Below are 15,825 nucleotides of genomic sequence, written 5' to 3'. Positions count from 1 at the left end.
CAATATAACAGAGTGAAAAATTTAAGGGGGTCTGAATACTTTCCGTACCCACTGTATATACACACCAACTGTTAACATTGCCATTTATGAGGTTTCATTTTCATTGCTGTTAGGCAAGCTAGGTTTTGGAACCGAACCTCTGAGAGACATGACATTTCAATAGTATGCTTCAGAGAGAAGCTGCTGTTATATTCAGTTCAGTGATATTCTCCTCATTGGGAGTTACCCACCTGAAATGCACATCGATACACCCTAACCTTTCACCTCAGCATGAGCTCAAGTGGCTGAAACTACAGCAGACGAGATGTGGATCTATATGCTGCAAGCTGCTCTTCTCTGAGTCAAGAGGACGAGGGCTACAGACACACACAAGATCGAAACAACCCTGCAACTATTCAGAGGGGTCAAGTGACCCTTTCTCAATGTTCTTAGGGGTCTTGGCCACAGATGGATATGCCCACACACACAACCACACTTTGCCTGATAGTCAGGAGAAAAGTATCTTTCCCTGCAAGACCTTCGAAATCTTCCATAAGCCCAGCTATGATGACTCTACCCTGACATTAATAATATTGCCTTCACCTCAGCTCAAGCATCATTACAATTTGTTACACCATCTCCATTACAGCAAAACTAACAGGGTGCAAACTTTGCTAAGTTGAAGGTAAAGATCACTGCGAAACGCAAAAAACTCAAGATTCAAGGCACATCTGAAGAGAGCAGCAGCAAAACCACAATTCACCGCTTTGTTTTTCACATCACAACAAAACACTTGCTGCAAAGATCATGAAAATCTCTGGGGGTTTAATTTCATCTCATAAGAAATAAGTCACCGTGATCTATAAACACACACTTTAATAAGAGAAACAATCTTTGAACCCAAAATCTATGTGCCACATACTGCTGATAACTTCCATGAATTATTAGGTCAAAAAAGCTTATTATTTGATCTCTAAAACTGTCTAATAATAGAAAATAAAATTGAAATAAGCCACGAGAGGCCATGCAGATCAGTCAATCAGAATTTAAAAGTCAAAATTATCCATTATTTAAGCACTGTTTCTGAAAGCATGCAAAAAGCTGTTCTTGAGTAACAACTTACGTTTCTTATGGAATTATAGAATTCTTATAGAATTTTTATATCTAGTTATTGATTATTTAAATGCTATTTAAATTTAAGATTCGAACCTAATAAAAAAAAACGATGAAAAACATTTGTGTTAACTGAAATTAAACCGAAAATAATTAAAATATAAATATTAGATAAAAAAAACAAACAAAAAAACGAAACGAAACGTAGAAAAAATAGAATGCACTAAAATTACTTACCGGAAATAAATAACTAAAAAGAACTATAAAACTAAAATAAAAATAAATGCAACCTAAATGCTACTAGTAAAAAAATGACAAAAGCACATAACAAAATGACAAAAATTATTTGAATGAAATTGAAAATATAAAAATAAAAGTATATTAAAAATTATAATACTAAATAAATAATACTAAAATAACATTGACTATGAAATACAAAATGTAAATAATTAATTGCATTTAACAATTTCACAAAAGAAGCACATCTTAAATATGTTAAATGGCATCTTTTGAACTTAAACTTAAGAAGCACAGATTATTCTGATAAATGCAAGCGACCCTGCAGCGAGGTGGGTCGATGCTCATTTGCATGTATTTGCTCTGGACTTCCCACAGTTTGGCAAGTACAGACTGGAGTGATCAAAGGAAGCAAAACTGATTTAATGAGCCATTGGCGGCCGCTTGCAGGACTTGTGTGGAACGACCTTGTTTGGGTCGGTCGCTCTCTCTAGCCAAAACACAAAAAGGTGTGATTCGAGTCTGTGTGCTTTTTCAGGCATTTACTGATGTTACCTACAAAAATAAAGTTCATTTTCCCTGCATTAGTTTAATTATAACATTGCATATTGGTTGCTCACAATGCTAACTTATAATGTTTACTTCCAAAATTATTACATTCTGAACATTCTCAGAAAAAAATAGTACAAAAGTTGTCACTGGAGCAGTACCTAACTAATATTCACCTTTTAGGTACTAATATGTGCCCTTTAGGGGTAAATAAGGTACAAAGATGTACCTTTTAAAAGGATACCGCCCCACAGCTTTTGTACCTTTTTTCTGAGAGTGTTTCCTGAGAGTATTCATTTTTAGTCTGTGTTAGCTATTGCGTTCACTAATGCTAATGCATACACCCTCGCTGAAAACCACAACATTTCTATCAGATTTACATAATTAAAAATGGAACTTTTTACATGAAGTTCAAGTTCATGTTTCATCACTCGCTCGCACTCGCTCCAGCTGCTGTAAACTGGAGGAGGCTAATCCTTCTGTTCTGATCCCCCGGCTAATCTTCGGAGGCGATGGAGAGCGCTCGCGTTAAAATCCTCACATAATTGCAGTCACAAAGCTAATGAGTCATTCAGGCCTGGAATAGCTGTGCCAGGCTAGCATCAGAACCTAGCTTTGTCTGTCACTCCTGTCACCGTCAACCAGAAATATCACAACGGGGAAAGCAGGCGAACGCAGGCGAGGATCCAGTAAACAACGCCCACAATCCTGCCAACACAGAGGTTTCTCTTTCAAGACTAATTGAATTCAGAGATCAAATCTTTTGTAGGCATTACTGGAACAGTCAGCGGAGCTTCTGCGAGAAGCGTTAGCACGTAGACACTGTGGATGAGCTTTGAAAGATCTAATCCAATCACCTTCACTAGACCTGATGAAAATTGGCTTCCTTTCCCCAAGTTCAAACCATCTCCGACCGGAACTTGCAGAACTCTCAGGAAGAGGGTTTCTCGTGCTGCTATTGAGACTGGTGTGATAAAACAGAGTTTTTTAAAGCTGATGAGCGCTCTTAGCGGCCCTACCGTGATTCTAATGATGACTGTGGCCGTTCCAGGAGGAAGGACTCCTCCGTGATCTAACGCCTCCACTTCAAACGTGTAGGTGCTGTTGCCTGCTGGCAAGTCCTCAAAGTCTAACACCTGCAGGACTGATACGGCGCCGGTCAGACGGTTCACGGCGAAGAGCTGCTGAGCCGCTTCTGTTTTTATTCTGTAGGTCACGTTAGAGACGAGATCGGCATCCTCCGCCTGAGAGACACAGAGGAAAGAGTACAGAGAGAATAAAGGTTAAAAAAGAGAATTAATGATCCCACACTTTGCCAAGTACTGCAGGAATAAAGCAGCCTGAAAAGTTTCTTAAAGGGACAGCAAACCTGAAAATTAAAATTCCATCATCATATTCTCAACCCTTGTGTTTCTTCAAATCTGGAACACAGGAGGTTGTATGTTTATATCCATATAACAAAAGTCCAATGCTTTTCTTCCACAGAAGAAAGAAAGACATACAGGTTTGGAATGACAACAAAATAAGGGTAAATACAGTTGGTCAGGACCACTGCTGATTGGACCATCTCAGCTGACCACTGGCCGATCAGATGACATGAGAGATCTTAAATGGTGGCGTCATGGACAACATGAAATGCTGTTCATAACTCATTTCACTTCTGTAACCAGGCTTATTTTTGAGTGAAAATTAAAATTGAACTTAAAAAAATGATTTGGGAATTGTCTGGATTGTGGAATGTTGCTGTTACATACCAGAATTGAGGCAAGTAATACAAGTTAGATGTGTTGATGTTTTATCGGCAAGAGCATATATATAAAAAAATTAAATTACAGCTATGGCTTTTGTATGTGCAAACCTATTTAGTATTTTTTTTTTTGATTAAGACTTAAAGTCCAACAATAATCTGAATCAACTCCTCTGTAATATTGTATTATTGTTGAATATTTAAGTTTTAATAAAAAATAAATAAATAAATTAGATGTGCACATCCAAAACCCAAAGCTGTAATTTCAGTGTGTGGACATCTATCTAGTCTTGCCAATAAAAAAATAATTGAATAAAATAAATTAAAAAAATAAACAGATTAATAAACAGAACTATTTGCAATAATGTGCACTGCCGAATTATGCACAATTAGACCATAAACATGCATTAAGCAAGTAAAAATGGGCCAATTTTGATTTCATTGATCGCACTGCATTTCATCTGATTTAATGTCACTGCATTATATGACAAGATATTTAGTCCAAACTATACTGGGCATTTTTCCAAATGCATTATGACTTTTCAACATCATGGTGTGAAATGTTCTACTTGAAAAGTGTGTTTGAAATATCCTTTTTTTTTTGGTATTTTGTTATACAGTATAGTGCACTGACATTTCTACATTTCTAAGTGTGCCTCAGGTGTCCAGATATATTTTGGGGCCACTGCACATGTTAAGCACACATAGAGTCATAGTTGCGTTCCACGTGCGTGTGCATCTGAAGCTGATTAGGAGTGAAAGCTAACAGACAGCAGGTGAGAGGCGCTCTGAGGAGCTCTGTGTCTCTGTGGGTGTGAGAACCTTTCAGGTGTCTTTCTTTGATGTGGGAGGCACAAGGAATTAAATTCTACACTGATCTCAAAGGTTTCAGAAGTATATAAATAAAGCTCAGGACCCCCAGAGAGAAGCAGCATAGGGAATCTGATTAGTTGATCAGCCCCGGACCAGATTCTGTCACTAGGACCCACGGCGCTCTGACACCAGCCAGTGCTGCGGGGACCCAAAGGTGTCAGACACACTGAGATAAAAATAAAGCAGCAAGATAAGTTACTCAAATCGGGGATATATTTAATTTTGGTTTCACCTTTACCAAGCACCCACAGCACAGCCTTTACAATGGACAAATAAATAAAATAAAGAATACTACTACTACTACTGATGATAATAATAATAATAATAATAATAATAATAATAATAATAATTGCAGCCAGTTCTTTAGAGCAAAGAAATAAAGACTTGCTGAACTAATCTTAATTCCTGCGTGGTTACAGCGGCTCATTTGTATGTGAGCAGGGGAGCAGAGCTCGGCTGTAATGGCTTCAGAGGTGCCTGCTATAATTCCTTCCTGTAGTAATTACAGATGCAGATGGGAAGAATAACTGGGGGGGTTATTAGAGAAGCATGCCTGGTTAGAGACATGAACGACACAGACTCTGGGAGAAGAGAGAGAGAGAGATGAGAGGAGGGACAGGAAGATGATGGGATGAAGGGCCAAAATCCAAATGTGGGCGAATGGAAATAAGTGAAATGAAAAGAGCATGTCTGAGCCTTGAGAAATTACAGCCACATCTGAGCGCTGAGGAATGAAAGTGCTGCCTGTGGCCCTCTCACCAGCAGTACGTCCTGACAGCACACTTACATGGCATCTGCTCGCCTCAATAATTAACTAATGGAATGAATATGTAAACAGAGCGATAAATAAACAAACAACACTACACAATACATTAATAAAAACCTGTTTCCTAATGTCACTGTTGACTGCTATTCCATCAAACATTTCACCAATTATTATAAGTTTTGATTCACCTTTTTTGCCTTCGCTATTCATTTTAAATGACAAATGAATCTTTAAAAGTATATTTAGTTTATTTACAGTCAAACACTAATGCTCATAAAAGATGCATGTATAATAAATATGAAAGAATTCGCAAAATGCTGTTTAAAATATTAGGTGGAATATAGCACATCAAATACTTATTACATTATATAACCGGAATAGTGCAATATTCATCAATCAGATTCTAAAAATGAAACAATCGATATATACAAAGTTAATTTCTGTAAGATTTTTCAGTTTTGAAACAAGTCTCTTATGTTCAGCAAGGCTGCATTTATTGGATCAAAAAATGTAGTAAAAACTGTTTTCTATGTGAATCTATTTTAAAATGTAATTTATTCCTGTGATGTGCAGCTGAATTTTCAGCATCATTACTCCAGTCTTCAGTGTCACATGATCCTTCAGAAATCATTCTAATATGCTGATTTGTTGTTCATGGAATCATTTTTATGTTGAAAACAGTTGCATTGCTTAATGTCTTTGTGGAAGTTGTGAATTTTTATTTCTGGTTCTTTGAATAGAAGGTTCAAAAGAATATTTATTTGAAATATAAATCATTTGAAACATTAAAAACGTCTTTACTGTCACTTAATTTACTGAATAAAAGTATTAATTTCATTAAAAAATACTGACCTCAGTTTTGTGAATGGTAGTGTTTATTTATTTATTCATTCAATTATTCATAAATTTATTTATTAATTAATTAATTCATTTATTTATTATAAAACATTTCATATTACAGAGAAGTTGGTTCACAGAGAATGATTCACTTGCAACCTTCATAGATTGCAAACCAAAAGATGATTTTGCTACTTATTATTTTTGTTAAAAACCATCATACCTTTTTTCAGGAATCTTTGATCAACAGAAAGTCCAAAGAACAGCATTTATTTGAAATGTATTTTATTTTATGTAATATAAAATACCAATTTGAACTGTAATGCATAACTTGAATATAATTAATATAATATAATATAATATAATATAATATAATATAATATAATAGGCAGACAGATTTTGTCCCCAAGGTCAAAAGGCCTATTAAAATGGGTTGTTTTGTAGAATGCTCGAAGCTCTCAGCGTGAATAGTATCTTAAGGCTTTTGGACATGTTAGCCTGTGGCAAACAACATGGCTGTAAGTGTCTGTAGAGCGGGAACACGCTGATGTGCATTTGTGATGTGTGAAGTAAGTGTCCGTATGTGTACGCTTGTTTGTTGTCACGGCACAATAAGAATCCAGGTGTTTTTGATCTCCACGGGGATCTGTGTGTGAATTTGAGAGCAAGGCCTCAAAGTTTGGTGAGCACCTGCTTGTTGTGAACATGGCAGACTACACAGAACATGAGAGGATGATGAAATGAAAAGAAAGATGATGGAAAGTGAGAGAACAGCTCAGAGGGAGGGATCCGACTTGAGCAACATCCAAAAAACTAATTTTTAGCTATTTAGTTACTTCACAAAAACAATATGATGCCATATGAGGACAGCACTCACTAAATCATTTCAATGGCAGTTTTATTCATACTAAACTCATGACTCTGTGATTTAATTTAAATTTTACTCAATTTAATCTTAGTTAAAAAAAAAAACCTATTTATTCATTAAAACATTCATTCATTAAACATAAACAAATGATAAAATAAAATACAAAATAAAAATGACAAATGGTATTTTATATTGACAGCTTTAGAACCAGCCTAACTAAAACAAAAACTAAACTAAATTTGAAAGACAAAGTAATCATAATAAAATAGAAATAAAAATCACAATACATTTTAGTTTATTTAAAAAATATATTAATATTCTTTTTTAATGTGGTTTTAAGACACTAAAAAGCAATAACGCTACGCTGTGCTGAAAAAATGTAATTCCATTTAATATTTTAATGATACCAGTTTGACATTTACTTTTGCAGCCCTAAAACACTAAAGCTAAAACATAAATAAATAAAGAAATAAATGAATGAAAACAAAAACTAAACTGGAAAGAGAGATTGACAATAAAATAAAAACTAAAAGCAATACAATTTAAATTAAAAAGCATTTACGCAACTATTAATTATGTCTAGATGAAGGTTTTTGCACATCATTTAGGGAGGACTTTTTAGTTTGTTTGTGCTTATAAACCTACAAAAAACATGAAATGAAAAGAAAGACGATGAAAAAAACAAAGAGAACAGTTCATAGGGAAAGATCCAACTTGTACAAACAACTAAATTTCATTTGTTTAGTTGTTACTTCTGGAAAACAATATCATGCCACATGAGGTCAACCCGCACTAAATGATTTCAGTCACAATTTTATTGATGCACAAAGGCACTGTCGCATCATCTTATGCCTGTCAATCACATCGGCACCGAACTCAGTGATCAAGACATCACAGAGCAACAAATGAGCGGTAAAGAGACGCGTGATGACAACACAGCATTGTGAATGAAAGCCTGACACATCTTTCACTGATTATCTTTCTAACCAACCAAAGCATGATTAATCAAACACGCTAATTAAAAATCCAACCGCTTGGCAGGGCGGAACAGAAGCAGTCATCAGGGACTGGCTGTAAGGTGACTAATGACTCTAATTTACCATGACTTAATTAGAGAACAATACAAAGTGATGTCTGAAGATCTGTGCGGCATGTGGGAACCTCACGAAACTCACCAAAATAAAGATACGTCATCGATATGTTTTGTCATGGAACTTACCCTGACTTGACCCACGAATACATTGGCCTCTTCCTCCCTCACGGTCAGGTTTCTGAGTAGAGTGAGGTCGAAGCTGGGATCGTTGTCATTAACGTCTGTGATGACAATGCTGACAGTGGCCGTGGAAATCTACAAATAAGGACAGATTAATTAAATATCATCAGGAATTCATTAAATATATAAGAATGACAAGTTATTGGATCAACATTCTTGTTGGTCCTGAAACAAAATGATTTTATTATCTTATAAATGATTTTTGAGATTGGTAAGGGTAATAAATCTTTGGTAAGAATATCGTTGAATGGCAGCATGATTATGATTATGGCAGTGTTAACAAAAATTAAATGAAGCATTGTCCTTAACCAAAATCCAAATAAAAATTAACAGGAAACTAAAGCTAAACTAACATATACTTTCATGACTCCAAATTAAAAATAAAATAAAATGTATTTAATTCAAATTCATTTTAGTTTATTAATAATAATAATAATAATATAATAATACCATTTATTTATTTATTTCTGTTTGGCAAATGGCATATTGTAAAGCTTTACAACCCACCTGACTAAAAACTAAAAAATTAAACTAAATTAGAAAGACAAATTGGTAATAAAATAGAAATAAAAACTAAAAGAAAACTAGCTAATTAATTTGAGTTAAATTAAAAAATATATTATGTTTTAATGTTTAGTTTAATGTTCAAGGAACTAAAAAGCAACAACACTAGACTGTGCTGAGAAATAAAATGCCATTAAATATTTTTAATGATACTAGTTCCAGCATTCACTTCTGCAGCCCTAAAACACTAAAACCTAAATATTTTTCTATAAAAAATATTTAAAAAATACTACTAATACTACTAATAATATAATAATAAAACAAATTTGGAAAGAGAATAAACTAGAAATACTAAATTAAAAAATAAAAGCATTTATGCTTTAATATTCATATGAAGGTCTTTGCAGAAAAATTTTGGGAGGAATTGTTTGTTTGTGCCTATAAACCTACAAAAAGCACAGTCCTGACAGTTCTACTGAACCCTGGAGTTCAGTGTGCACTTGCTGTCAAACCCTGAACCTTTCACAGCATTCACTCTGACATTCACAATGCTGCTGTCTGTCAGTCTTATTTGTTGCCTTTTTAAATATTGAAAATGACTTCACTGGAAAAAAATAAAATAGTGTCACCATTTAGTTTCTGACTCTATTCCAGAAACACATTTGCAGAGATGTAATTAAATCATACGCAATTGAGTTCCTGGGGCTTAAAAGTTTAATAGCACACAGTGATGAATATAAATTCAACTGATCAGTCAAGATCAGCATATAGAGTTTAAATCCCAGTGGGATGTGCATGAAAAATTAATTCACCAAAAAAAGGGGGAAAAAAAAAAAACTGGAAAGGGAATTATGTAGTCATAGATGGAGTTGTTGTTTGGCAAAAACATGTTCAGGTGCACTACAATTTATTTTCCTACAATTCTGTCAAGAGGCATCAACACCATCAAACACACACACACACACACACACACACACACACACACACAGACTGAAGGACAGGTGCAATACGAATGTGCTGAACCCCACTGAAGCCTGTTTGATCTCAAGAATGTGAGCTGCACTGAATATTACATTAGATATCATTATCATGCTTTAAGATGTGGAGGTCAGGTAAATTACATTGATTAATTAACCGCTTTGCACTTTCTATGACCATGATCTGAAATGTAAATGATTTAATCGACTTATTTGACCAGATGAAAGTCATTTTGCCCAGTCATGTTGCGCAGGGAAAGATGAAGGCACGTCCTTATGTCTCAAAATGCTTTTAACGTGCCCGTCTTCCTTGAAAACTCCCTCTTCATCGGCTCTACAGATATCAGTCTGTGTTTGATAAATGAGCTTCATGCAGTCATTTAGCACTCCAGCGTTTCTCTGTTTACTGAAATTCTCTCATTAGAGAAGCTAAGCTGATATTACAAGTAAATGTTCTTTTAAAAAGGTGAATGTGTTTAAACAAGATGAGTCTCATTACAGAACATCCTTGAGGAGTTTTTGACAGTAATTACTATGCAGAAGGAAAAAAACGAATGAATACCAAATTATATAGAAGTACAGAGTTTTTTCCAGCTTTGTTTGTGGTTGCTTTTGTGAAAATATGCATTTAAAGCAACACGAGAATGTGGCATAAAACATTATATGAAAGATATGAAACGAGGTTGTGAAGAGATCAGACGTTTGAATCAGAGCAGCTGTCGGTCAGTGTTATAGTGCTGATTTTGTGGGATGGGTGCAGTCTCACCCCTCCTGGGTGGCCGTCAGATGCCGTGACGATGAGGCGATACTGGTCAATAGTCTCTCTGTCCAGAGGATTGGCCAGCAGCAGAAGACCTATACTGAACAGACACATAACACTTTCTTTAAATTTTCTATTTAAATATTTCTTCTCATAATCTTTAGATTTATTTTCTGTCATTTAAAAATGACAGAGACAAACAGGGAAGGGACGTAGAGAGAAAAAAATAAAATGAATATTGCACACCCTCAGAAACCAACTACTGCCTTGATCAATATAAGCAAAGAACATAATTGTACATAATATTACTGTATTGTTTTTCTTCATTATGCCTTGATAAATGTTTTTTCTTGATTTTGTTCATTACTAGCACCTTAATAAAGTTTTTATTGTTTTTGTTGTTATTGTCATTGTCATTATTCTGTATAATTATTTGGCAATACTGTATGTAAACACAATCATGTCAATAAATTACTTTAAACTGAACTGACAAAAATTTAATGGACAAAAAATAAATTACAGCCAGCAAAAAAACTAATTATGTTTAGTCTATATTGAGGACAGTGATGAATCTTGTCAACTAAATTAAATGAGCATTTTACCCAAATTTAAATTTCTGTCATTTACTCTTTAAGTTGCTTCAAACCTCCTTGATTCTTTTCAGAAGGAGATTTTATGTAAGGTGGGGCATAACCCAATCATGATGCACCAAATCTGAATATGCTAATATTCAAATAGCACAAATGAGATTTGAGAGCAAAAGTGTCAATGCACAACATCTGTTCCACATACAAATCTATTGCAGCTATTCAGAGTTATGAATCATACAGACTATTTTTATGACACTTTAACATGCTTTTAGTCATTTTTTTTATCATGACAGCTCTTCCACATTCATTATATAGAAAAAAAAATCAGCATAAACAAAATTTTTAGAATAACATGAGGGTGAGTAAATGATGACAGAATTTTCAATTGAACCATCTGTTTAATACTGTGATTATTTTCATAATGATGAGGTAGAACACGTACTCAGAACACAGAATAACCTGTACGATCAGAAACTGTGCCTTGGAAATTGTATTCAGGATTACATTTTTGGGTGTGTTTGTGTCGTGACCATTATTTGCATAATTCCTTTGTTGAACCAGCTGCTAAAACAATGCAGATAGTAAATAAACATTGGTATCTACATGTGCAATTCAACAACTAATATCTGTGATCATCCACGCTGAACCACCGGCCACAGGGATGCCATTATCATTTGTAGACCAATAGGATTTCTGCGAATCATCAGGCTCATCCTACAGTGAGCTCACACGTGTGTGGGGGGGAAGCGGTGGATGAGGATGGACAGACAAGATCCTGTTAAAATTGCAGTCACACACAGCAGAAGAAGCAGGCTGCTGTGCTGCTTGCTCATGTTTGTGTGTGTGTGTGTGTGTGTGTGTGTGTGTGTAGAATTATATTCCTCCTCAGTTGACCTCTACAAAAGCGATATTGAATGTGTCCTCTGAAGCCTGTGAAACAGCCGTATAAAACACTTCAGTGACTGGGATTCTCTTTTCTTTCAACCTCACAAACCTTCTGCCGGCCACATAGCATTCAAGGCAAAGTCTTTAAATTTTAACATCCCTTTTTAATGACTCTTCAACTGCCTTTGCTGTTTCTTCAACAGAAAAAAAATCCTTTGTAAGACAAATCAATGAAAGAGGGTTTTATTTCAGCAGTCACCTCACAAAACCTCTCCACATTTTACCAGTGACATTACTGATGATATTAATCAAGAGAAGAGAAGAGAAGAGAAGAGAAGAGAAGAGAAGAGAAGAGAAGAGAAGAGAAGAGAAGAGAAGAGAAGAGACGTAGAGAGTAAGAAAACCAGATCACATGAGATTAGAAAAGATCTGACGAAATTAGAAGAGACAAGTTGAGATAAGATGCGATAAGATAAGATGAGATGAAGCAAGATGAGGCAAGGTCAAATGAATAGAGAGGAGATAAGGTGAAAAGAGAAGAGACCAAATTAAACGAGATGAGAAAGATGATTTGTGGCACAAAAAGACAAGTAAAGGTGAGATGAGACAAGATACGAAGATGAGATGAGACAAGATAAGATGAGATGAGATGTGATGAAGATGAGATGCGATGAGGCAAGATGAGATGAGATATGAAGATGAGATGAGACAAGATGAGACAAGATAAGATGAGATGTGATGAGGCAAGATGAGATGAGACGTGATATGAAGATGAGACAAGATGAGGAGACGTGATGTGGCAAGATGAGGTGAGGCGAGATATGAAGATGAGACAAGATAAGATGAGATGAGATGTGATGAGGCAAGATGAGATGAGATACGAAGATGAGATGAGACAAGATAAGATGAGACGAGATGAGGCAAGATGAGATGAGACACGAAGATGAGATGAGACGAGATGAGATTAAATGAGACAAGATGAGACGAGATGAGGCAAGATGAGATAAGATGAGATGATACACGAAGATGAGATGAGACGAGATGAGGCAAGATGAGATAAGATGAGATGAGACACGAAGATGAGATGAGATGAGATGAGACAAGATGAGATGAGACATGATGAGACAAGATGAGATAAGATGAAATGAGGCAAGATGAGATGAGACGGGATTAGATCTGACAAGATATGAAGATGAGATGAGACAAGATGAAATGAGACAAGATGAGAAGATGTGATGAGGCAAGTTGAGATGAGACGAGATGAGACAAGATTAGATGAGATACGAAGATGAGATGAGACAAGATATGATGATGAGATGAGAAAAGTTGAGACAAGATAAGATGAGGTGTGATGAGGCAAGATGAGATGAGACGTGAAATGAAGATGAGATGAGACAACATGAGATGAGACGAGACAAGATACAAGTATGAGATGAGACGTGATGAGACAAGATGAGATGAGATGAGGCAATATGAGATAAGATGAGATGAGATACGAAGATGAGATGAGACGAGATGTAATGAGACAAGATACGAAGATGTGATGAGGCAAGATGAGATGAGACGAGATATGAAGATGAGACAAGATAAGATGAGATGTGATTCGAAGATGAGAGGAGATGAGACGAGATGAGGCAAGATGACAAGGCAATTTAAAAAGTCAGAAGAGGAAACCAAATGAGAACTAACACAATAAAAAGAGAAAAAAAGAATAGAGAAAAGAGAAATGACACAACATAAGAAAGATGACGTATAGCGAGAAGAGCAGAGGAGAGGAGAGGAGAGGAGAGGAGAGGAGAGGAGGAAGAGGACATAGCAAAGGAGAGGAGACAGAAGAAGACAGAGGAGAGGAGAGGAGAGGAGAGGACAGGACAGGACAGGACAGGACAAGACAAGACAAGACAAGACAAGACAAGACAAGACAAGACAAGACAAGACAAGAGAAGAGAATACCAGATGAAGTGATGATGCAGTGAAGCATAAAAAGATAAAAGGTGATACGAGATGTGAAGAGACCCGATGAGATGAGAAATGATGAGAAGATAAATGATAAGAAAAGACATGATAAGAAGAGATAAGACCAGACCCGATGAAATTAGACAAGGCAAGGCACAGCAAAGCACGATGAGATGAAGCATGATGAGAAGACACAAAAGCAGAGAACAGACTAGGTGAGGTGAGCCAAAAAAAGAAAATACAGAAAACAAAAGAACAGATGAGATGTATATAACACTAGCGCTGCCTCTCTGCTCTGATAACTCTCTCTTGTTACTACTAACAACAGTCATAAGTGTCATTAATAAACCAACTACATGTTACTATTAAACAAAGCCTTTCAAATTCTCACACATTCTTTCCCAGAAACGTTCACACTGTAAGCTTGTTTGTGCATTTGTCTTGTCTTCATTCCTCCAATGAGGGATTCTCATGCAGAGAGAGGCACAGATCTACGTACTTTATAGACCATATGCCATATATGTACTAGATATTTCTGTCCCTAAACTCACGCCATTGGCTGAGTCAATGTTGCTGTTCAAGATGTGCAAACAAATAGAATATTCTGAATTGTAATACAAGATCTGTACATTCTTAATTGATGAGTTTTATTTATTAATGAAAACTTACGTTCGTGAAAGGTTGAAGACCTGCTGCGGGTCACCGCTTTGTATCTGGTAGGTGATAGGATCCAGCTCACGGTCTGTAGCCTGTGAAAATACATAAATTCACACTCAGTTTACACTAGTATTTCAGACAAGTACCGGCTGGTGAAACATAAAATCAATGTAACATAAAATCAATTGCAGCATAACAATACACTTAAATGAAAAGGCCAAGTCTGTTTGAAGGACATGATGAACAAATGTAGAATCAGTGACATATATAAATTTATAACCCTACATCTATTCCAGGATACCTGCTGATATTGATTATGTAGTTTTCTGAGTTTGACAGCGCAATTTGTCTGTGCAGTTGAGTTGTAAAATCATAAAATATTTTATAATAAATTTAAAATTATAAAAATAATTTCATATTATCTTATGAAAAAAGAAATGACTGTATATATGTGGCTAATGGCTAACTACACACTCCACTTTATCAGTATCTTTACTGTGCATTCAGTAGTATGCAAATTTTTTGCATGCACAGAATACCCAGATGACCTACTACATTTATCAAAATGTGCAACATACAAAAGGGCATACTGTGTGGGATACTGCATCCCACAATGCAATGCATTCAACTTGACCTTCTATTTTCAGTGTATCTGCCAACATCTTTAAAAAAAAATTTTTATTCATAATTTGATCAGACTTCAAAGGCTTAAGACCAGGCTTCCAACACCTATTGACCCATGAATTGTTCAAGAATTTTTCAGTCATTTGTGATTACTGGATAAGAATTTCTGCAAATCATTTAATAGAGATTGCACACACAAATACAAATTTAAAGTCCATTAAGAACAATAATAATGATTTAAAAATGAAGAAATCATGACTAAAAATATTAAAATATATTATATAAAATATTATTATGTTATATAATTATTATGTTATTATATAGTTGTTATATTATATTATATAATATATAACATATTTATATTATTCATATATCTATATTATTATTTATTATATAATTATATATAATTATTATTATATGATTAATATAATTATTATTACATTGATTATTACATTAAAAATGTCCATGTCCAGAACGGAGTATTTTAAAATTTCCAGATATTTTTATGACATGTTTTGCATGACCATGTTTAAATACTGTTTAAAAAGTTGGCAGTTTTTAGAGTATATTGTATAGTATGCAGTAAACGGTAGGTTAATATTCCATTCCAAGTAAAATCTGAGTGTGTAC

At 35.0% G+C, this 15,825-nt stretch overlaps 1 protein-coding gene across 1 annotated transcript in view; it reads right to left on the bottom strand.

Annotated features, from left to right (window-relative positions):
• pcdh15a (protocadherin-related 15a) overlaps positions 1-15,825 on the bottom strand; it is a 202,379-nt gene that overhangs the window by 67,684 nt on the left and 118,870 nt on the right. The window contains exons 17-20 of the mRNA XM_016456477.1: positions 14,584-14,663; positions 10,490-10,583; positions 8,189-8,317; positions 2,898-3,122 (exon numbers count right to left, since the gene is read on the bottom strand). Coding sequence (XP_016311963.1) covers positions 2,898-3,122; positions 8,189-8,317; positions 10,490-10,583; positions 14,584-14,663 — 528 coding nt within the window. The remainder of the gene's footprint in view (positions 1-2,897; positions 3,123-8,188; positions 8,318-10,489; positions 10,584-14,583; positions 14,664-15,825) is intronic.

The sequence above is a fragment of the Sinocyclocheilus anshuiensis genome, unplaced genomic scaffold (assembly GCF_001515605.1).
Source record: "Sinocyclocheilus anshuiensis isolate Anshui unplaced genomic scaffold, SAMN03320099.WGS_v1.1 scaffold407, whole genome shotgun sequence".
Classification (NCBI taxonomy): Eukaryota; Metazoa; Chordata; class Actinopteri; order Cypriniformes; family Cyprinidae; genus Sinocyclocheilus; species Sinocyclocheilus anshuiensis.
Note: the sequence above shows the minus strand (reverse complement) of the source record. Positions and strands in the feature narration are given on the sequence as shown.